The sequence below is a fragment of the Caretta caretta genome, chromosome 8 (genome assembly GCF_965140235.1).
Source record: "Caretta caretta isolate rCarCar2 chromosome 8, rCarCar1.hap1, whole genome shotgun sequence".
Taxonomy (NCBI): Eukaryota; Metazoa; Chordata; order Testudines; family Cheloniidae; genus Caretta; species Caretta caretta.
Genome location: NC_134213.1, coordinates 75699135 through 75719693, shown reverse-complemented (window position 1 = coordinate 75719693; position 20559 = coordinate 75699135). Strand labels below are relative to the sequence as shown.

The following is a 20559-nucleotide window of genomic DNA, read 5'->3' as shown; positions in this document are numbered from 1 at the left end:
TAAGTAGTGTTTACTCATTACTCTTAAGGATTTTGAAATAAAATAAGAGTATATTATGGGATATAAAATATATTAAGTGAAAGTCCAAAGTCCTCAGAGTATTAAGTAAAACCTGACTTCTCTTTTCTTAAAAATTCACTGTCTGCTCCATTAATAAGCATCAGTATAGAAATACTGTGCATTCACAGACATGGAAAAAGTATCGTAAGGCAAGGAGAAATCAGTTTAAGGTGCAAGGACAATATACCTTGAGAATTACCTTTTTTAAATCTGCATTTTAACACCTTGGCAACCTATTTTATAACTAGCAAAAAGTGTAGTCCATTGTAGCTGTTTTTATAGCAAGTATGGTATGGTATGTAATAACCTTCACTGTGTAGAGACCTGGCTGTGCCAAGGCACAAGAAGGAAAGTAAAGGGTGGAGTATTTTCAGCTTGAAACACTACATTTCCTTATTGATTAAATTAGAACCAGAATGCTACTTTAATTCACATTCAGCTAGTAAAGGGGTTCTCAGACTTTTCTACTGGTGACCCGTTTCACACAGCAAGCCTCTGAGTACGAGTTTTATACATTAAAAACACTTTTTTGTATATTTAACACCATTATAAACGCTGGAGGCAAAGCGGAGTTTGGGGTGGAGCCTGACAGCTCACGACCCCCTATGTAATAACCTCGTGACCCCCTAAAGGGTCCCGACCCCCAGTTTGAGAACCCTTGAGCGAGTACATGAAACATAGGTCCTGTCCATTTATGGTCATTAAAGATCTCACAACACTTTCTGAAAGAGCAGGAGTGTTAACACTGGTGTTTTGGCCATATTACAACTAGAATAAGTACATTCTGCTTACTTAAATTTCCTCTGTAATTTAAATTGAATAGAGTACTCATCACTTCCTAGGTTAAACAGCTGAGCAGTGATTTTTGTGTACCGTTAGATAGCTGCTGCTTTCCACTCTAGTAATAGTTGCACTTCAGTAGTGGATGATTCCTACATTTACAGTTTGTAAAGTGCTTTGCATTCAAAGGTCCTATATTAGTGCAAGATATTTTTATTAAATGTTTGTGTTTAAGATCATTTAATTGGGTAACAAATATTAAATTGAATTACATGCATCCAACTTATCAATAATATAGTTCTCTGACTAGAATGTGTTTTGTTTACTTTTTTATTTGTTAGGACCACAAGGAGATTCACAAAATTCATTAAAATCTGGAATGTTTCCGAAACAAAATGAAGAAAAAAACATGATGCAAAATTTGTCTCAGACAAGACTTTCAGAAAAACAACCTTCATCTAAGAAAAAGAGTATTAAACAATCACAAACATCTGCAGTTAAAGCCACTGCAAAAATAATAGGAACACCCAAAAATCAGACCCATTCGAAGAAAGGTGAGACTATAAACAGTAAAGACCCAAAACAGAAAATAGTTACTGGGCAGCCTATATCAAAAGCTCAATCTTCAACACAAAGACATTCAAGAAGTAAATCTCCTGTTGTCCAGAAAAACATGCATAGTCCTGAACAGAAAAGTTCAGAACAGAAACTTGAACAACACACTGCTGCTGCTTTTGCAATTCAGCCACACGACAATAACAAATGCAGCCCTGCAAAACAAAGTAAGTGTGAAAAATCTATGATAGAGTGTAGCAGAGGAGACCTGCTCATGGCATCATGGCAACCTGATCCAAGAAAATTATTGGATCCTCTTGAAAATGGGGAATACAAAGTAGAAACCAAACCTTTTTGTATTCAAGTTAGAGGACAAAATGTTCCTAAGCTGAATATTTCAATGCAAAATGAAATGGAATCAAAACAGGTTTGTGAAGATGAAATTGAATATCTGGTAGATAAAAACAAAGATGATGATAGTACAACTGAATTTAATTGTTATACAGAGCCTAGTAGAAATGCATACTCAGTCATTTGCAAGAATACTGGCCAAAAACTCCCTAGTTCCGTTTCAGAAGAAAGATTGAAAAAGTGCAAAACTGTTTGTGATTCAGCTCAGAAATACTTGGGATATTCAGGAAACAGCAAAGTACATTTAACACAAGCAATAGAAGACTGTGCGGAACAAAATGAAACCTTAAACACTGAAATGGGCATTAATTATGAAGATCACTTTCCCAGCTTTTCTAAGGTAACAAATGCCTCTAATTCAGAACAAGATGAAAGAAAATCCTCTAAGACTCATGTAAAGGGATTTGCAAAGGCTGGTCAATTGTCTGATAAATCAGCCTTGACCGAATACAGGTCTGCTACAGTAGACTCAGATGCTGCTTCAAAATGTTTCACAGGACAGGTTACAGAAAAATGTTCACCTAAAGATATGGATACTACAGAAACACCAGAAAGCCATGAAAATTCAGAAATTCCCTTTGTGGATCGTTGGAATTTGAATTCAGGTGTGTTGGATACAAAAGAGAGTCCTGAATCTGATACCGGCAGTGCAACAACATCTTCTGATGATATCAAACCAAGATCAGAAGACTATGATGCTGGAGGCTCTCAGGATGATGAAGGATCAAATGAGAGAGGGATTTCTAAATGTAGCACTATGTTGTGCCATGATTTTCTTGGAAGAAGCAGCAGTGATACAAGTACACCTGAAGAACTGAAGATCTATGACAGTAGTCTAAGAATAGAAGTGAAAATGAAAAAAGAGGGTTCAGATCTTTTCCGTGTTAATTCAACTAGTGATGATGAGATACCAAGAAAAAGATCTGAAATGTGGTCACATCAAGGTGTATTAAGGTTCAATACTAGGGAAAATGAAAACACTACTTTTGGCAGTGCACAGTTTACTCAGGAAGCGGACCAAGTTTCCTCTTCTGCAGATGAAACGGAAGATGAAAGATCTGAAGCAGAAAATGTAACAGAAACCTTTCCTCCATCTGACCCTCCTACTCAGCCATTCCAAGGAATTGTTAATTTAGCTTTTGAAGATGCAACAGAGAATGATATTGAAAGTCAAGAGTTTTCTACAACTAAAAATTTTAAGCGATCTGTTTTACTTTCAGTAGACGAATGTGAAGAGTTGGGATCTGATGACGGAGACGCTCATGGTCCCCTTCAGCATTCCATAGATTCCCCTACTCCTTCTGATGTTTTTGATAGTGTATCTCAGGAGCATGATGGAAAGACTTATTATTCAAGGTATTCATTGGAAACTGAAGATGGATTCCTGGAATGCAAACAGCGAGAAAAGGATAGACGTGAGAGATTAGATAAAAGTGAGCACTTTTTTGTAGATCCTCATAACACAGAAATCAAAGGAAAAGATAATCAGGGTGCTTCGGTGACAGAACAAAATTGCCCAGAGAAAGTACTTTCAGTAGCAGATAGTCAGTGTTCAATACAAGAGCAAAAGGTAAATAGTAAGAATGAAGAGATTAACGAAATTCAGCAGTGCAATAAACTTTCAGACAATGACACAAAGTCTCAAGAAAGACCATGTCATCTGGACCTTCATCAAAGAGATAATAATTGTGACATGCAAAAGAACAGCTCTGCAAAACCTGTAAAACCCTGTAAGAGTCAGTTACTGACTCAGGAAGGTCAAGTGAGAGAATGTCAACGAGCACCTACTGAATACACTAATACTGATTTACCTGCAGGTAATGTACAGAAATAGAAATGTTAAGTCCCTCAAAAAATTAAATTAGGCAGAATATTGGAAATGTGATGTCTGGGGTCAAATCATGAACTCTAATTAATAATTGGCTCAACTTTTTTAACAAAACATAAATGCTTTTAATTATTTACTTGTTTACTGAATGCTCGTCCATTTTGGATACAGATTAAATAACTTAATGTTTCAGTGGAAAACTTGAATATTTGTACTAGGCAAATCTATTCAGATAGATTTTATGCAGTACTAAAAAGAAAGATTGGGAACAATTCCTTGCATGCTAATTATTTTTGGTCCAATTTAACATTGGCAGCATCAGCTTTTGGTGGGAACTTTTGTATACGTTTTGTCTGCTTTACAACCTATATCATATATTTAAGTGGGATGTGCAATAACTACAGTAATAACCTTACTAAAGTGCACTGAACTGTTTACCTTAACAGCTATATTCATTACTTTTGCAATTTGTTGATATATTGTATTTTACACAGAGATATGGATGCTGATCCTTCTCCCACTGAATTCAGCGGGATGTTTCCCATAGACTTCAGTGGGAGCAGGTTTGGACCTAACACTTGCAGTTTACAGGATTATTAAAATTGTTTTAAATTTTACCAGTGAAAACGGATTTCCTAAAAGAGAGATTATATTTGAACCAGTGATCATAAACAAAAAAGCTCTAGCTTGATTCACCGAGTTTGATTATTGTCTAGATGTTTTATCTGTTTTGTCTTTTTAAACCAGTAATTCAAAGTATCCCATCATAAAATACACAATAGTGTCTGAATATATTAAGTATTGTGTATTCAAAAGTAATGAAATGCTGATGATCTATGTTCAGCAGAACCACAGAAGACCTTTAAAAGTTGTACTATTTTTTTTAAGTTTGCTTGTCCTTGCCTGCAGCTACCCTTATAATGTGTAGTATAAAATAAGCCTGTGAATAAGCTATTTTGTTTTTCCTTCTCTTTGGAGCTGATATAGCTTACATCACCATTCAGTGATCATATGTTCTTTTTTTTTTTTTCCCCTTCCTTCCCACCCACCTCCTGTTCCAACTTTAAGTTATTGTAGTGAATTAAAAATTCCATGTGCATTGTTTGTTTACATAACTTGTCTTTTCTGTATCAGAAATTTTCTAATTATGAAAGTTTATTGTTAATTACCAGTGGTGATTGCTGCTCTAACTTAATCTGTAAACCAGAATTCGTTTGTTTGTTTGGTTGGTTGGTTTTTTACACAGAAAATAAATGCCTACATTTTGTCAATTTTGTATAAATTTACATTTTTTCTTACTTGTTGGATTGTTTCTGGTGCAATGAGTTAAATTTTGCTCTACAAAGCCCTGAAGGGGGAACATGTGCAATTTTTACATTGTGTAGTATTATGAATTATTGCAGGAGACATAGATGATTATGACGTATTGGCACAAACCTGCATGTATGAGCATCGACCTTCAAAAACCCTTTCTCCAATATATGAGATGGATGTTGGAGAAGCTACTGAGCAGAGGATGGAGTCAGAAAGGGACATTCTAGATGTGGATTTTGAAGATCAGCAATTTGCAGAACGGGACTGGACTCTTCTCAGGCAATTGTTATCTGAGCAGGACTCAAACATTGATTTCAAAAACTCTGTTCCCGAAGACCTTAACTTAGCACAATATCTTATCAATCAGACACTACTTCTGGCACGAGATGGTTCAAAACCTCAGGGTAAATCACACGTTGATACTTTCAGTAGATGGACTGAATTAATGTCACCACTGGATGATTCTTCAGCAAGCATAACAGTGGCAAGCTTTTCCTCTGAAGATTGTTCTTCTCCTCAAGGGGAGTGGACAATTCTTGAACTGGAAACCCATCATTAAAGTGATCAAGTGTTTGAAAATGGACTCCATCCCCTGCCCCAAATCTATTTTTTGATGCATTGTTTCCATACAATAATGAAATACTGCATCAGTTAAGAACAGCCAATTCTTGATACTGAGGCAATCTTTCCAATATATTGAGGTAAATACTGGTAATTTATAACCTAGCTTTAGTCACAAATAGAATAATTTTTCAAAGCTGAAATAGATGTTTTTCTAAAATCAACTTTGAGCATGTATTTTCTGGAATTGTTAGAAAAATTAGATGACTTGCAAGAAAAATCTTGGTTTAAACTCCATCTTCTATCCTCTTCCTGTTATTTGTTAATATATTCTTTATTGAGCATGGATTTTAACATCTGACTGCATAAGTAGCGCCATTCTTTTCCTTTTTGCTCTTCATACAGTGACTTGGTGATTTTTCAACAATAAAAGATTGAGCAGTTGTGTTGAAAGGTGTTGTGTTCCAACAGTACTTTAAATATTAGAAATGTATACTTGCATTTACAGAATGTAAAAAGTTTTGGACTTTATTTACATAAGCCGCTTGTTCAGTTTGTTTCCACCAGATTGATTTTGTATATTTTTTGTTTGTTTTGAACATTTTCAATAACTGTTTTTAAATTGTCATTTATTTAAATACAAGACTACAGAGGTACTGTAAGAATGGTACAGTTCCTCTCTTGGGAACACAAATACATCCCCTTCAGTAAATAATGGTATGGTGTATGAATCAGAATGCTAAGCCTGTTCTAAAATACTGTGTCTAACAGCTCAAAAAGTAGATTAAGTCTGAAGCTTTAGCAGTGGCTCTCTTGCATTTTTCATTTTAAAAGTCCATGTTTGAAGTGGAATTTTGGTTGTGCTACTACTGAAGACACTTTTGTGCCCCTCCCCTACTGTTTAAGTCATAACTAGTTTATTGGGGTTTTCAAAATCTTTGTATCTTTGTGAGAGTATTAGGGGTTTTGCTGTCTCTTTTTAATCTTTTTAATCTCATAATTTCTATAAAAATTTCCTTCTGGAGGCCCAGTGTCTCATCCTCTTGATTAAGGAGAACCGAGAAGGAAATGCTTCTCACCATGTCTGCTCTGCTCATTCTGCTGCTAAAGAAGATGGCAGTTAAATGACATGAGCAGGGGTTTTTTTATTGTTGTTTTTGAGAATTGGGGTTAATAAGGGGGATACTTTCCAGGTGAGGGGTATTGGACCATATTCTTCATGCCATACTGAGGCAAAACGCAGCAATAAGGATGTTCTTATGTAAACTATACAATATTGCTTCTGCAGATCCCCTCCTGTTGGTCATTAACAGGAGATGTGCCTTCAAATGGGAGTGCTACACTGCAGTAACAAATTACTAAAATGGTGATTTAAAAAAAAAGGCTTTTTTACCAAAAGTCTAACTTGCACTGGTTATAGCCAAGGATAATACAGGCGGGTGTTTTCTAAACTTTTGCACAATTCGGCCAATTCACCTTAATCCTGGTCTGCAGGTATTCCTGTTATCTTAATCCTAGGCTGTTTATAAGAAGAGACTGACAGTAGCCTTGAATTGTGAAGTCGCTTTGAGATGTGGCTAAGCAGTGACTGCTGAACAAACTTTCACTTTTGACCTAATCAGCATTTGATCTCAGATCTCCTGACTTGGAAAGGCTGCTATACACTGACTTTGACTGTCTGTCAATACAATCAACATTTTACTGAAGCAGAATTATAAATCGATAGAGCAAGGATTTTACCTTTTTTTTTTTTAATGGAGAGAGAGGTTAAAGAAAAAACATTAATCTCCCCTTCATGTCTGTGCCCATGATACTTAGAAGGGAGTTCAGACTTGGCTGCATGCCCATCCCCAGCTTTCTTATAGAGGGTCCTTCCTAAGGGTTCCTGTGAGGAGGCTAGGAGCATCAGTTGGACTCCTGGATATCCTGTCCTAAACCCTCAAAGGAAGCTGCATAAATTAATAAAGCCTGAGTTTGTGCAAGCTCAGCATCTTAGGCATTGTAGGCTGTATTTGCTCCATTATCCACATTTGGTGGACAGGGGAGGGGAGGTTACTGCAGCTAGGGGAACTCCCAAAAGGAAATCTCCTCCAAGATCAGGAGAGAGACCTCATTTACCTCCTCCAGTTCTGAGAGGAGCACAGATATTGGAGAATCTTTGGGATAAGGAAAAACCACCATTGTCGTCTATAGAGGGGTAAACCACATAAGCTTAAGAGGGTTCAAATAACTCAAAATAGAGACGAAACTTGGGTCTCTCCCCCCAACGTGGTTATTCCTGTGTAGGAGACAATAAGGACCATGAAAGGTATAAAATAAAAACATTTAATGAACTCTAAATTGATGAAGGCACAAGAGAGTATTAATTTTTACACAAAATAATATGGGAGAAAAAAAGGTAAAAGATCAGGAGAGTAGACAGTGAATGAAAGAGAAGGATCCTTGTGCGCTCTGTCCCCTTTCCTTTATATTTTCCTGTATTTTTTCAAGTGCAGCTCATATCTGAAAAGTAACTGTGAAAAATGACGTTTCCCTGTTTGTGTGTCTGACTCCCAGATCAAATATGATTAAGTTACAGTTAAAATAATGTGGGTTTTTGTTTTGTTTTTTTTTCTGAATACCAGCTCTCATTTTTTCAGGCTAGAATTTGAAAGTCAACTTGTATTATTTTCTCAGGTCCTCAGTGATATAGGTACAACTTCTTCAGTGGATTGGAACGGGTGTAACTAAGTGGAATTTAGTAAAAAGTTTGTCAACGCACAAGAAATAATAGAATCCAGCTCTCTCTCTCTCAGCCGAATTAGCTCTGCAAAACCAACAGGAGTAAAAAGTAGCAGTAGTATTCATTATCTGTATTGCCAAAGTGCCTAGGAGCCCTAGTCAAGGACCAGGACCCCATTGTGCTAGGTGCTATACAAACACAAAACTAAAAGATAGTCTGTACCCCAAAGAACCTAAAATCTCAGTAAGACAAAAGACAACAGATTGATATAGACAGGGGAGTACAAGAAAATGATGAGAACAGATAAGAAACATCTGTCTGAGTGACAGGAGAATGAGGCGAATTGGAGGAGGAGGAGAAGAAAGGGAAAGTAAACCACGGGGATGGAGAAGGCCACGTATGTCAACTTTTTCTTGGAAGAACTTAACTGTAGCATCTAACATAATTACAATAAAGTCAGCAGATATGGCTGTGATGCTCACAGGGAATAGATCAGTGGAGTAAGAAGGTCCTCCTTTTAAGTGCTTTGGAGGCAATTGGTAAAGAAAAGCAATACTGATGCTGTCCAAGAAATATGTCCAGTTTGCAAGATGGCAGTTCTGGCCAGCATGAAGCCTCTCTGTACATCTTGAATAAGTGTGGGCTATATTTTTATTTTTGAACTCTACTTCAAAGTTGCATTGAATTTTTGAAATGCCATAATTCTGTTTTCCACTGCCCTCTACCTGAAGATTGAGTCCAGGATCTGGCCCCCTTAACCTTTTTGTGTGTTAACGTCTTCCTGGAAATACAACCTGTAAATTAAAAACCTGTTCTAGCTATATATTGCTAGCAGCGTAGACTATTTTAAACCTTTGATACCATGTTATTGCCATCTGGAAATTCATTATCAATACGCTTACTGCATTTGTTCCAAAAAATCTAATCCCTCTGTTTGAAGGTGTTAAGACTTATTACTATGTCTTTCAGCATTGCCTGCCATGGAACATAAACAATTAAGAAGGCACAATCTTGCTCCCATTAAAGTCAAAGGTAAAACTCCCATTGATCTCAGCTGGAGTAGGTTCATGGCCTATGTGACTAAAGTGCATGTAGTATAAAAGCAGGGTTTCTTTGTACATGTACTGAATAGTTCTCTATCTCTAGTCTGCTAAGTTCTAATATTTTAGATGTAGGGATGATTTATGGCAAAGAAAATTTAACCAAGCATAATTGTGTGTATTATGCTGATATTCATGATTGGATTATTAACTGTTCTACCTTGGTATATCATGCTCTTTCCAGCACTAAGCAGAACTGAAGACAAAAAAAATACAGGAATTCAGGGCAAGTGGCTGTGTAACAAAACTAGTGATGACTACACAGGACTAGAGGTGGGAAATGGGCTTTTAAAATGACATCCATTATGACTACAAGCTTTTATCTCTTGCAGAAATTTTGTAACTGTTTTCATGAATCTATTGTTGATGACAAGCTGTGGTGGAGGATTCTACAGCACAATTAGAAATACTGCTGTTTCACTGCAAAAAATTCTATACCTACTTAATGACAGGTTTCAGAATAGCAGCCGTGTTAGTCTATATTCGCAAAAAGAAAAGGAGTACTTGTGGCACCTTAGAGATTAACATTTATTTGAGCGTAAGCTTTCATGAACTACAGCTCACTTCATTGGATGCATTCACGAAAGCTTATGCTCAAATAAATTGGTTAGTCTCTAAGGTGCCACAAGTACTCCTTTTCTTTATACCTACGTAAGTTAGTATCCAGACTCTGGCCAGGGGGTATATTTCAGGGAGCTGAACCTGGTGCACTGGAAAATGAACTTCTTTAGAGGAATAATCAACTTAAACTAAAAACAAACAAACAAACAAAAAACCCACTTCCATCTGAATTTTTTTTCCTACAGTTATTACCAATAATTGAAAGAGCCTGGAGCAGAAAGTACAACTCTTCTGATCTTTCATTTGACAGCCTTCTGTCTACATTCAGTTTCACAGTTTCCTCTGTGTAGTCAGGCCACAATCTTGCAAACATTTAAGCATGTACCTGTCTTTGAACTACTTGTATGAGTGAATGGTTTCAGAGTAACAGCCGTGTTAGTCTGTATTCGCAAAACGAAAAGGAGTACTTGTGGCACCTTAGAGACTAACCAATTTATTTGAGCATAAGCTTCCGTGAGCTACAGCTCACTTCATCGGAGTATTTGCGTGATTGGGCCCTTAGTCATTTCTCCATGTTTTTCTTTCATCCGTTGTGTACAAGAAGTGCACAAACATGTTTTAAACTTCATGAAGTGTTTGTAAAATCACAAAAATTGGCAGGGGAACTAAAAAGTAGGTGTAATACCTGAAACTATTTTTAATTCCCAATGGGATCCTGATTGGACTCTCTGGGTGCCACAATAGTATAAATACTTAGTTCCATTATTATTATGCTGTTTTCCTGCTCTCCCTGGTTACTGCACAGACATTCCCAGGTAAGAAATCTGCCTCAATATGTGATCCTATTGGTACTTCAGTTGTGATTTCAAAGCTGTAAGAAATGTAACTTCAAGGCAGGTGGGAAGCTTGAATTACAGCAAGGCTAGAAATGTTTTCAGATTCTATTTCCATTCCTATTGAAAAAAATACTCAATTATTCAAGGGTTTTGTACCGTGCCTAGTAAGATTCTTACTTAGATATAAGTGGTCAAAATAGTTTGTGTTAAAAAAAAAAAAAGTCTGAAAGGGAAGGAAATATGTGCACAGTCTATTCAGTAAGTTTGAGATAATGCGTCACATGTACCTCTTGGTGCCTAAAGTTAGGCACCATCTCCATGTTTAGCCACCTGAGTGGCCTTATTTTTTTCAGAAATGTTGAGCCTTTGCTGCTCCCATTAAAAATCTGGCCATTGTTATGTACGTGCCTACATATGGAGATGGATGTCTAACTTCAGGCACCCAAAATGAAACTTTTAGCCAGTATTGCTTCAAATTTTTGTTTCATTTTCACAATGTGATTCATTCCGTAATGCTGAGTTTGGCAAAGCTTTGCCTGAGCACTGTTTAATATATCACAAGACTCCAGCCCTCTAGTGCCCTTTGAGTGTTTTATACTGGTAAGGCAAATATATGATTGTCAGACTTGTGCTAGAGTATTGAATTTGTTTGTTTATAAATCTGAGAGTAGTATTGTATTCAGTACAATATCATCAGTGTACATAACACTGATATGTCAGGGACAGGCCAATGTGTACATCAGATCCAATGTAGCAGTGTAAAATCTCTATATAGTTTTATCTTTCATACAATCTTAAAATAACTATCAACCAGCAGTCATATCATGCTCAGACCCCATAAATTACTTATGTGGCAGACAGACTCATCTGAGTGTCAGACCTTTCTACCTTCCACTAATTGATCTACTTTTTTTTTTTTTTTTTAACTGTAGAATAGAAAACATTTTCTGGACTGTTATGCTCCAGTTCTTGATAGATCTCCTACATATAAACTAGGATACATTATGAGAGAAGGTACAGTTTCACTTCCAGCAAACCATGGCTTTAGGGTCCTAAAATATCTGATCACCCAGTGGTTTAGAGTTGTTTGATAGCTTAAAAAACAAACTGAAAACGTGCATGTTTTCTACCTGTTTGCCTTTTAAACATTTAGCCCACATTGTGATCCTAGGGATAAGTAACTATCTGCATCTCCAAATGATGAATAGTGAACATGCACTTCTGTTTCTAAAATTGCTGTATAGTTGCTTAGTCCTACAAGCCTTCTCCATTTATGTATAAAATGGAAAATAAACCCTGTATGTAACTGAAATGCTGAGTCTTTGTACTTCATTGCACGTGGGGTGTGGCAGAGCTCCTTCTCCGCCTTGGTGGGTTCCACACTTCCTCTTAGCAATGGGCTGGGGGATTCCTCACACCCTTGGGTTTACTGTCCCCCTCCTTGTCTGAGCAGGGGTTCCTCCCGGCCTCCCTGACAGGGGAGGGGGAGGAGAGCCTCTTAGTCTCTGGTAGCTCCTCCGGGTGTTGTGGCGGCAGGCCAGGCACCCAGTTCAGTCTCTCCCATCTGGCAGGGTCTCTTCTCCCCAAACCTTTGGGTCCCAGAAGGGATATACACCCTGTTGGGCAGGGTTTCCCCTGCTCTTCACCTCTGTACCGTGAGGTCTGTCTGCTGGCATTTCTCAGTGTCTGCACCATCCGGCTCTCCAGTAGCACACCTGCTCCCCACAGATCTTATTGCATGCCCCTATCTGACTTGAGGGGAGGCTTTTACCAGGTTCTGGCAGGCCCTTGATTGGCCCCAGGTGTCCTAAATTAAGCTGGAGTAACCCCTGTTCAATTACCATGGGAAAAGGACCTGCTTATCTTGGGGCTAATATACCCGCCTTCTATGGAAGCTCTTTTATTTCCATCCGAGAGGTCTTCTGCGAGACCTCTCCGAGCTGCCGGTCTTCTACCAGGACCTCCTCCGGACCTGGAAGCTGGTCTCGGTGACCAGGTCCATGGCAGCCACGAGGGGGCAGATCTCCTCATGGAGCCCCTGATACACAATCTTCATCTTTGTGTGCAGGTGGCGGAGCCACCCTCCGTGTGCCAGAGTTTGGTCCTGGCAGAAGTGACCAGGATCGGAGACCTCCTGGACTACGACTGGAGGGAGTAGGTGGATCCCTATGTGCTCGTCTGGCACATGCGGCTCCTTCATGTAGCCATGAGCACAGGCATGTACCTGGTGCGGGTCACCCCTCTTCCTGACGCTTGCGGTGTGCGAGAGACCCTAGCACATGTCTATCTGCAGTGTGCCAGGTTGCAGCCGCTCTTCCGGCTCCTCCAGAACCTCTTGTGGAGGTTCTGGCTGCGCTTTTCCCTGCACCTTTTTACATATGCATACCCCATCCGTGGCCCCACAAAGCCTGGAGATTGAGGAAGCACTGCTATTGGGAGTATCTTGACTAATTAGTGCAAAGCCATTTAATTTATCTAATCATTTATATCATGATCTTCACCGTCATAGCTGAGAGTAGGAGCCCCAAGTGCCATTTGACAGATGTAGGAAGGGATTCTCAGCTCTGTACCTAGAGGTGATTTGATCAGTAGCCAGACATGAACCTGCCCTCTCCTCCACTACAGTCTTCCCTAAATGGGGGAATCAACCCAGTGGGTGAGAGGCTGGAACTGGTGAGAGATACAAAGGTAGGCCTGGCAAAATGTCAAAAAGCCTCCCTGAGCAGAGCCAAGTGTTGCCAATAAAATGACTGTATCTGCACTTCAGGGTTTGTGTCCAATAATTCTCTGTAAAGGGAAGCTTAAAATAATTTTTCCAAAATCAGTTTTCTTTTCACTTGTCTAATCGACAGTGTGAGTCTGTTCAGAGGAATCAGTCAGTGTATGCCTCTGTTAAATCGACACATTTCAAAGAGTCCACAACCTTAGTTGAACTGCAGCTCCTCAAATGACTTCAGATGCACATCTTGAAATCTCTTCTTAATCTGCTTGTACATTCCACTCAGAACATGGTGCATTTTCCACCCTCGTAAAACTCCCAAATCGGTCTACAAAGTTCAGTGAGAGTTGAATGTTTGTTCTCTACACATTCACATTTGTGCTTTTTCCTGTGTTCTAAGGAGTAGGCCCCACATGCAATGCAGTTCTGATGGGCAAGTGGGGAAGGCAAGATTTGGGAAGTATATGCAGTGAGTGCCTTGCATGTTCCTGAAGGCTTGGGGTTCAAGGAAAGAGCTGGATTAAGAGCAGTGAAGCCACCAGTGCCTGGATCAAACAGCAATTTCCCTTTCTTCTCTTCTGCATAGTAAGGCCCAGGAGTAGCAGGGGCTACAGTAGTCTCAGGACTACAACAGTCAAGAAGTGGCTCTGCAAACTGGAGGGGATGAAGAAGAACTGCTCCTCTCTTTACCCTTTGCATTGCTCCCATCCTCTCACATCAAGCCTGTCTACTCAGGCTTGGCATAGGTATGGTGTGGGCAAGTATTTAGCCCCAAAGTACTAATTATCACTTCATTCCTCAAAACCAAAACTTTTGGCATGTGGGCTGTAATACTTTGCTCTCATTTCAGTTGTTGGGTTTAGTTTTAGTGTGTGGGTGTTGGGTGGTGTTGGTTGCCTGTGATATACGGAAGGCCCGAATAGATATTCTAGTGGTTCCTTCAGGCCTAAAACTCTGACTCTTGGGCAATGTATAGAAGCATGTGAGGCTACCAGGGCAGGTAACAGTCTTCTTGAGGCCTTCACTGTCCAGGATAGTCCCATTTCCTGTGTCTGAGTCTCTGTTTGTTTAAACAACCCTGTACCATTTATATGGAGGTATCCTACTTCAAATCACTAAATTAGTGCAAACATGTCCTCCTTCCAATACTCAAACCCAGTTGCAAGTCAATGTTTAAATGTGCCATTTGTATTTCTCATGTCTGCATGGGTTTAATATATGTTTCATGGGAGGGGTTAATTTAATAGTTACATCCAGGGAAGTGCAGTGTTATACTTTTTTGGTAGGTCAACAAATACTGATCCTTTCATCACACTGAGTTTACGTATTTTTCTAAACTGACTGGCCTGCTCATTTTTAGATTGATAATGCAAACAATACCCTTGGTTACTTTGTAGTTTGTGCTGCCATGGTTTACATATATAATACAGTACAGCTGCTGAGAACTATCATATTTTGACAATTTTGAGCAATCTTCTGTCCCTCTGAAGACTGCCTAGAGGTTTACCTGAGATGAGTTGCAATCTACGACCTCAATCAATAAAATCTCAATTTGCCCTGACTCAGTTGGACTCTTAAATCCTAAACGGTATCTTTAATAATCCAGTGTAGGCATTTTAGCAATGTTCTCTCTCAGGAATACTGATACTGCTGAAGTCAGGTCACAATGTAAATAATGAGGGCAAGAGACTGAGTTTCTCTCCTGTCTGCTAAAAGTGCTGCCTGTGTAAACCTAGATCAATCCTAGTCTCTTTTCTGGGAGAGGGAGAGGATTTTTTGCAACACATTAGACTGTGAAGACCAGAGCTGTCTAGAATGCAGAAGAGCTGGGGGAAAATACTAGATAGAAAAACCTACCTAAGTTCTCTTCTCTGTCCCCTTCCCTTTTAAATTTTAGCAAACACAACGCTTCTAAAAAGATTTTAAATTACAGCCATTACAGAGCTTCGAACCTGAAAACAAAATCATAGATGTTTGTTTTTTCTAATGAAACAGCCTGGCCCCACTTCTCCCAAGAGATTTCAATCTACTCTTGCACAGCCTTCCATTCTTCATTGAACATAGAAGTGTGATACTGTGTATTTACTAATGTATTTTTCATTGATTTTTATGCTTCAGCTTTGAAGTCCAGCAACATAGCACGCAGTAGTATAGGCAATTAATTTTTCATTGTAACATTCTGGCACTTGAAGTTGAGAGATTCTGATACACAGCAGTAATGCAAGATGAAATAAAATTATTACTGTAAAGTTAGTGAGGAAAACCAGCCAGAGTTGAGCTGGTGCAATAACTCTGAGCTCTTAAGTAATTTTCAGCTGGAGATCTCAAAGCACTCAACAAAAAAGAAGGTAAGTATTACTATCCTCTTCTTCCAGATGGGGAAACTGAGCATAAAGGGTGGGATTCACAAAGGTACTTAGGCACGTAAGTCCCAGTTTTAGGCTCCACTGCAATCCACAAAACTCCTGCCAAACGCTATAGGTGCCTAAGCTTACTCAGCTCCTAAATGTTAAGGATAAAAGTTCCCTAGCTGATTATGTTTCTGCTTCTGGGTTTGCTTTCTACTCTCTCACTCCAGGTGTTCAGACACGCTCCTTTTCCCACCTGAGCCCCAGAGCAGTCCACAAACAGGGGAAATAGGCATTCACTTTCCTATCTCATGTGTAGGACCTCTTCTGGTAGGTGGGCTCTGAGCACACCTACTACACTGGCTCCCATTCAAAATCTGGGGAAAGGAAGAAAAGGTGTCCACCATACAAATTTTAGCTCAGTGGTTAGAGCATTCACCTGTGTGAGAGACCCAGGTTCAATTTTCCCCTCTTCCCGAGCAAGGAAAAGAGAATCTGAGTGCTCTAACCACGGGGATAGTCTCACATAGGTTTCCCACAATTTCTCCTGCTGAAGTTATTCTACTGTGGATAAACAAGGAAAGAATGCTTGGAGCAGGGGCACTGAACCCTGGGTCTTCCACCTCCCATGTGGATGTCCTAACCACCAACATACAGAGTCATTCTCAGTTTCTCTCTTTCTGACCCAATTACTCTCTAAGTATTTGTCCATAGTGGAACAACTTCAACAGGAGCGATTGAAGAAGACATACATAAGAATATCACGTAGCTCAGTGGTTAGAGCACTTGCTTAAGGGGGTGGGGAATGGCCCTGTTCAATTACTTTCTTCCCCTCAAGCAGAAGGGGGAATTGACTGTGGGTTTACCACACCCTAGGTGAGTGTTCCAACCACTGGGCTAAAAGCTCCTTTTCCACCACTATCACAGTTTTAGGTGGACTGAGGGAGGCATCCATCTCATTCCTGTAAGAAGCTGTTTAGATGTCTAAGCCTCCTGACTTTGAGGGGTGTCCATTCATGGATTGCTAAGTAGAGATAGGTGCTTCCCTGCAGTCTGGACTTTGGTGCTAATCTGTGAAAGGAGAGGGGCTTAGCCCACACCCCTGCTGTCAACATCTTCTAGTTTAGGCAGCTCCCCACCTAGCTTGTTGGCTGTTGTGGATTGCATCCTAAGGCTCCTATCTCACCCCAAAAAGAAAAGGAGTACTTGTGGCACCTTAGAGACTAACCAATTTATTTGAGCATGAGCTTTCGTGAGCTACAGCTCACTTCATCGGATGCATACCGTGGAAACTGCAGAAGACATCATATACACACAGAGACCATGAAACAATACCTCCTCCCGCCCCACTGTCCTGCTGGTAATAGCTTATCTAAAGTGATCATCAAGTTGGGCCATTTCCAGCATAAATCCAGGTTTTCTCACCCTCCGCCCCCCCCACACACAAACTCACTCTCCTGCTGGTAATAGCCCATCCAAAGTGACCACTCTCTTCACAATGTGTAGGATAATCAAGGTGGGCCATTTCCTGCACAAATCCAGGTTCTCTCACACCCTCACCCCCCTCCAAAAACCACACACACAAACTCACTCTCCTGCTGGTAATAGCTCATCCAAAGAGACCACTCTCCCTACAATGTGCATAGTAATCAAGGTGGGCCATTTCCAGCACAAATCCAGGCTTTCTCACCCCCCCCCCAAGAACACACACACACACACACACACAAACTCACTCTCCTGCTGGCAATAGCTCATCCAAACTGACCACTCTCCAAGTTTAAATCTAAGTTTAACCAGAACGCCTGGGGGGGGGGGGGGTAGGAAAAAACAAGGGGAAATAGGCTACCTTGCATAATGACTTAGCCACTCCCAGTCTCTATTTAAGCCTATGCATCCAATGAAGTGAGCTGTAGCTCACGAAAGCTCATGCTCAAATAAATTGGTTAGTCTCTAGGGTGCCACAAGTACTCCTTTTCTTTTTGCAAATACAGACTAACATGGCTGTTACTCTGAAACCTATCTCACCCCATTCATTGTAGAACCTAATTCAGGCTTTGTGGATTGCTGTTCCTATGATTTTTCTAGTTGCCACAATACTCAGCATTGCAATGCCTAACCTCATGTGTGGATCTAGGTTTAAGAAGTTAAGTGATGTGCCTAAGCTCACAAAGCAAACCACTGGTAGAACTGGGAATAGAATACAGATCTACTGATTTCCAAACTAGTGTCGTATCTGCAGCATCTTGCTCTCTCTCATAGGGCATTGTGATCGTACTGTGTATTGCAGCTTCGGTATACTTTAGATATAATTTTAGTACAGCCAGACCCTCTACCATAGTAATAAAATGTTAGGATCTCAGGGAAAAACACTTCGTTGTTGTGTACAAAGCCAGACCCTGGCACCTGCTGGCTTCAAGAGAGCCTAAAACTATCCAGAACAAAACGTATAATTTTCAACATTCAAAGAGAAATAAATAACATACCAAACATTCCCAGCAATATTCCACAAACAAAGGAAGATACAAGTAAGCAGCTAATCTTTATTCCTCTACTTACCTGCTAACATTTGTACCTTGTGATCTGTTGGGATTCTCCATCCTCAAAAGGTGATAACTTATAATGTACATCTGTGTTTAGACAAGTTCCAAAATCTCTGAGTTCAGGGGTAGCTCTTGTTACAAATTTGGCAGATTCACTTCAACAAAAAAAATCACTGCTATGCACCCTAAATATAGCACCAGTACTTGAATTAAATGGTGCCTTTTATTTAGATTTATACTAACTTCAGAACAAGTGCACACACACATGAAGTCTAAACCAGCACTATGTCAATGTATAAACAACCAGCTAGATTCTCAATCTGTGTCAAAGTTACCTTCATTATTCCATAAAACAACTTAAGATATATATTTAGATGGGAAAAGACATGCAGGCTCTGTGTAAAATTTCCATGCGTGTGTCACAAGAAATTGCCCAGCATTTTATTAGTACCATCACACCCTGCCAAAAGAGCACTGAAGCCTACCTACATACACAGAGGTAGGAAGTCTAATGTTTTTCTCCCTTATTTTACTCCCTGTAGAATATAAAGTATTTAAAATATTTTAAAAAAATCTTCAGTATTAAAAAATATGGACTTGACTTACTCCCTAAGGCAGACTGCAGGCTCCCGCCTCCCTTCAACATTAGCTTGTACATCTGACTGAACAGAAAGAAGCAGGCACTCGAAGATGACTGCTTATTTGCCAGGAATAGAAGGGGAGAAATGGCTAAGGTGTTGAATGCCTCTCTTTGCTAGGTTAACTCATCCGGCCTATTCAGCGCAGAGCTATAAACGTTATTTAATTTTTTTTTTAATGTGCACTTCACCTTTCATTAATTTGAAATTATTCTGCACAGAGTCTGAGCAGTCCATGTTGCAGTAAAAATGTACTGGTGTCTTTACACAAATGAGTGTACACATTCATTTATTATCCAAATGCAGGGGCTGGGCCCAACAATACTTGTTTGTAGTACCTACTTTTATTGGCCTCCGGCTCCTCCCTCTGCAAAGCGCTGATATGCATCCTATAGTCAGAAAAAAGAATGTACCAGCATTCTCAGGCTGCTTCTCTCTCCAGACAAGATGCTGCCTCATGCTTTAACATTAAAGGCCCATAGAGAGAGAAAATATTTGGAACATTCCATCACCGCAGTAACAGCACGGGTTGGTTGTTATTCTTTTCTTTGTTTTCCCTGATCTGGAGAAAATTTAAATTATTTTTGAATTTCATCATTTTGTCATTTTACTGCTTTGTATTTTTGAGGGCTCCCCTATATCTCTGCCTGCAATCAGCAATTCTTTGTATCTCTCAAGCAGCTCATGTATTCACACCTGTATGGCCACAGGCTTTCAGACTGAAACTTGGGTTTATAGAGAAATTATTAGGGTGGCTTCCAAAGTCTCAGGATTTCCAGTGGTGACTCGCCCAGGGACACAGGCCCCTCAATCAGAAAACCATGTTGAACAGAAGAGAGAGGAGTGGAGTCCAGACAGAGTGTAGAGAAACAGTTGTGTTCTTGAGCTCCACCATTTTCCCGTTTCACATAGAGGCAGAGATTATCTTCCTGGTGATAAGATAATTGCAGTTTCTTTGCTTTTTCTTTTGAACTTCCTGAATCACAGAGAGACGTTGGGTTTGAATTGGGGCACGTCACCCGAGAGGAAAGTCTCAAGTTACTCCAGGACTTGGTCCAGGTGCCAGTGGCTGTGGTACCAAAAGGAGGGAGGAGCCCTCAAACACAGGCCCAAATTCTGCCTGCTACATTTCCACTTGCTTCAGTAGTGGCCATGAAGCCGGGCCTTTCAAAAGGGCAGAATTAGTTAGGTCATAACCTGAAGAGCTAGAAGGCTCAGAATTCCAGGTAATCCCTTTCTTCCTCTGCCTCCCCTTGGCAGAGCCCCGAGCTGGCTTTTGCTCAGACAGTGGGCCCACAGCAGTGTGGCAGTGCTGCACCGACTCAGCTGACGCCTCTGCACATGGAGTGCCAGCCAATCTCACGCTGCCTTAGACACCCAAGTCCCGCCTTCCGAGTGCCTTCCGACAAGCAAGGTGTTGGGGGGAGGGGTGGCTAGGAGGCCTCACAAGGGTCTGAGGTCTGCGCCTTGTCATGTTCTTTAAAACAGCAGACCTGAGGGTGGCCTCTAACTGGGAAAGGTAGAAACATCCCCAAAGGGAGCCTGATTCCAGTCCTCACATGGGACTGGGCTGAGCTTACCCACAG

General features: G+C 40.1%; 1 protein-coding gene across 4 annotated transcripts in view; it reads left to right on the top strand.

Moving 5' to 3' along the window:
* Positions 1-12040, top strand: part of BTBD8 (BTB domain containing 8) — an 82665-nt gene extending 70625 nt beyond the window's left edge. For all 4 annotated transcript variants that reach the window (XM_075131637.1, XM_048861625.2, XM_048861626.2 and 1 more), the window contains 2 exons: positions 1182-3623; positions 5038-12040. In XM_075131637.1, coding sequence (XP_074987738.1) covers positions 1182-3623; positions 5038-5507 — 2912 coding nt within the window. In that variant the 3' untranslated portion in view covers positions 5508-12040. The remainder of the gene's footprint in view (positions 1-1181; positions 3624-5037) is intronic.
* Positions 12041-20559: the final 8519 nt, after the last annotated feature.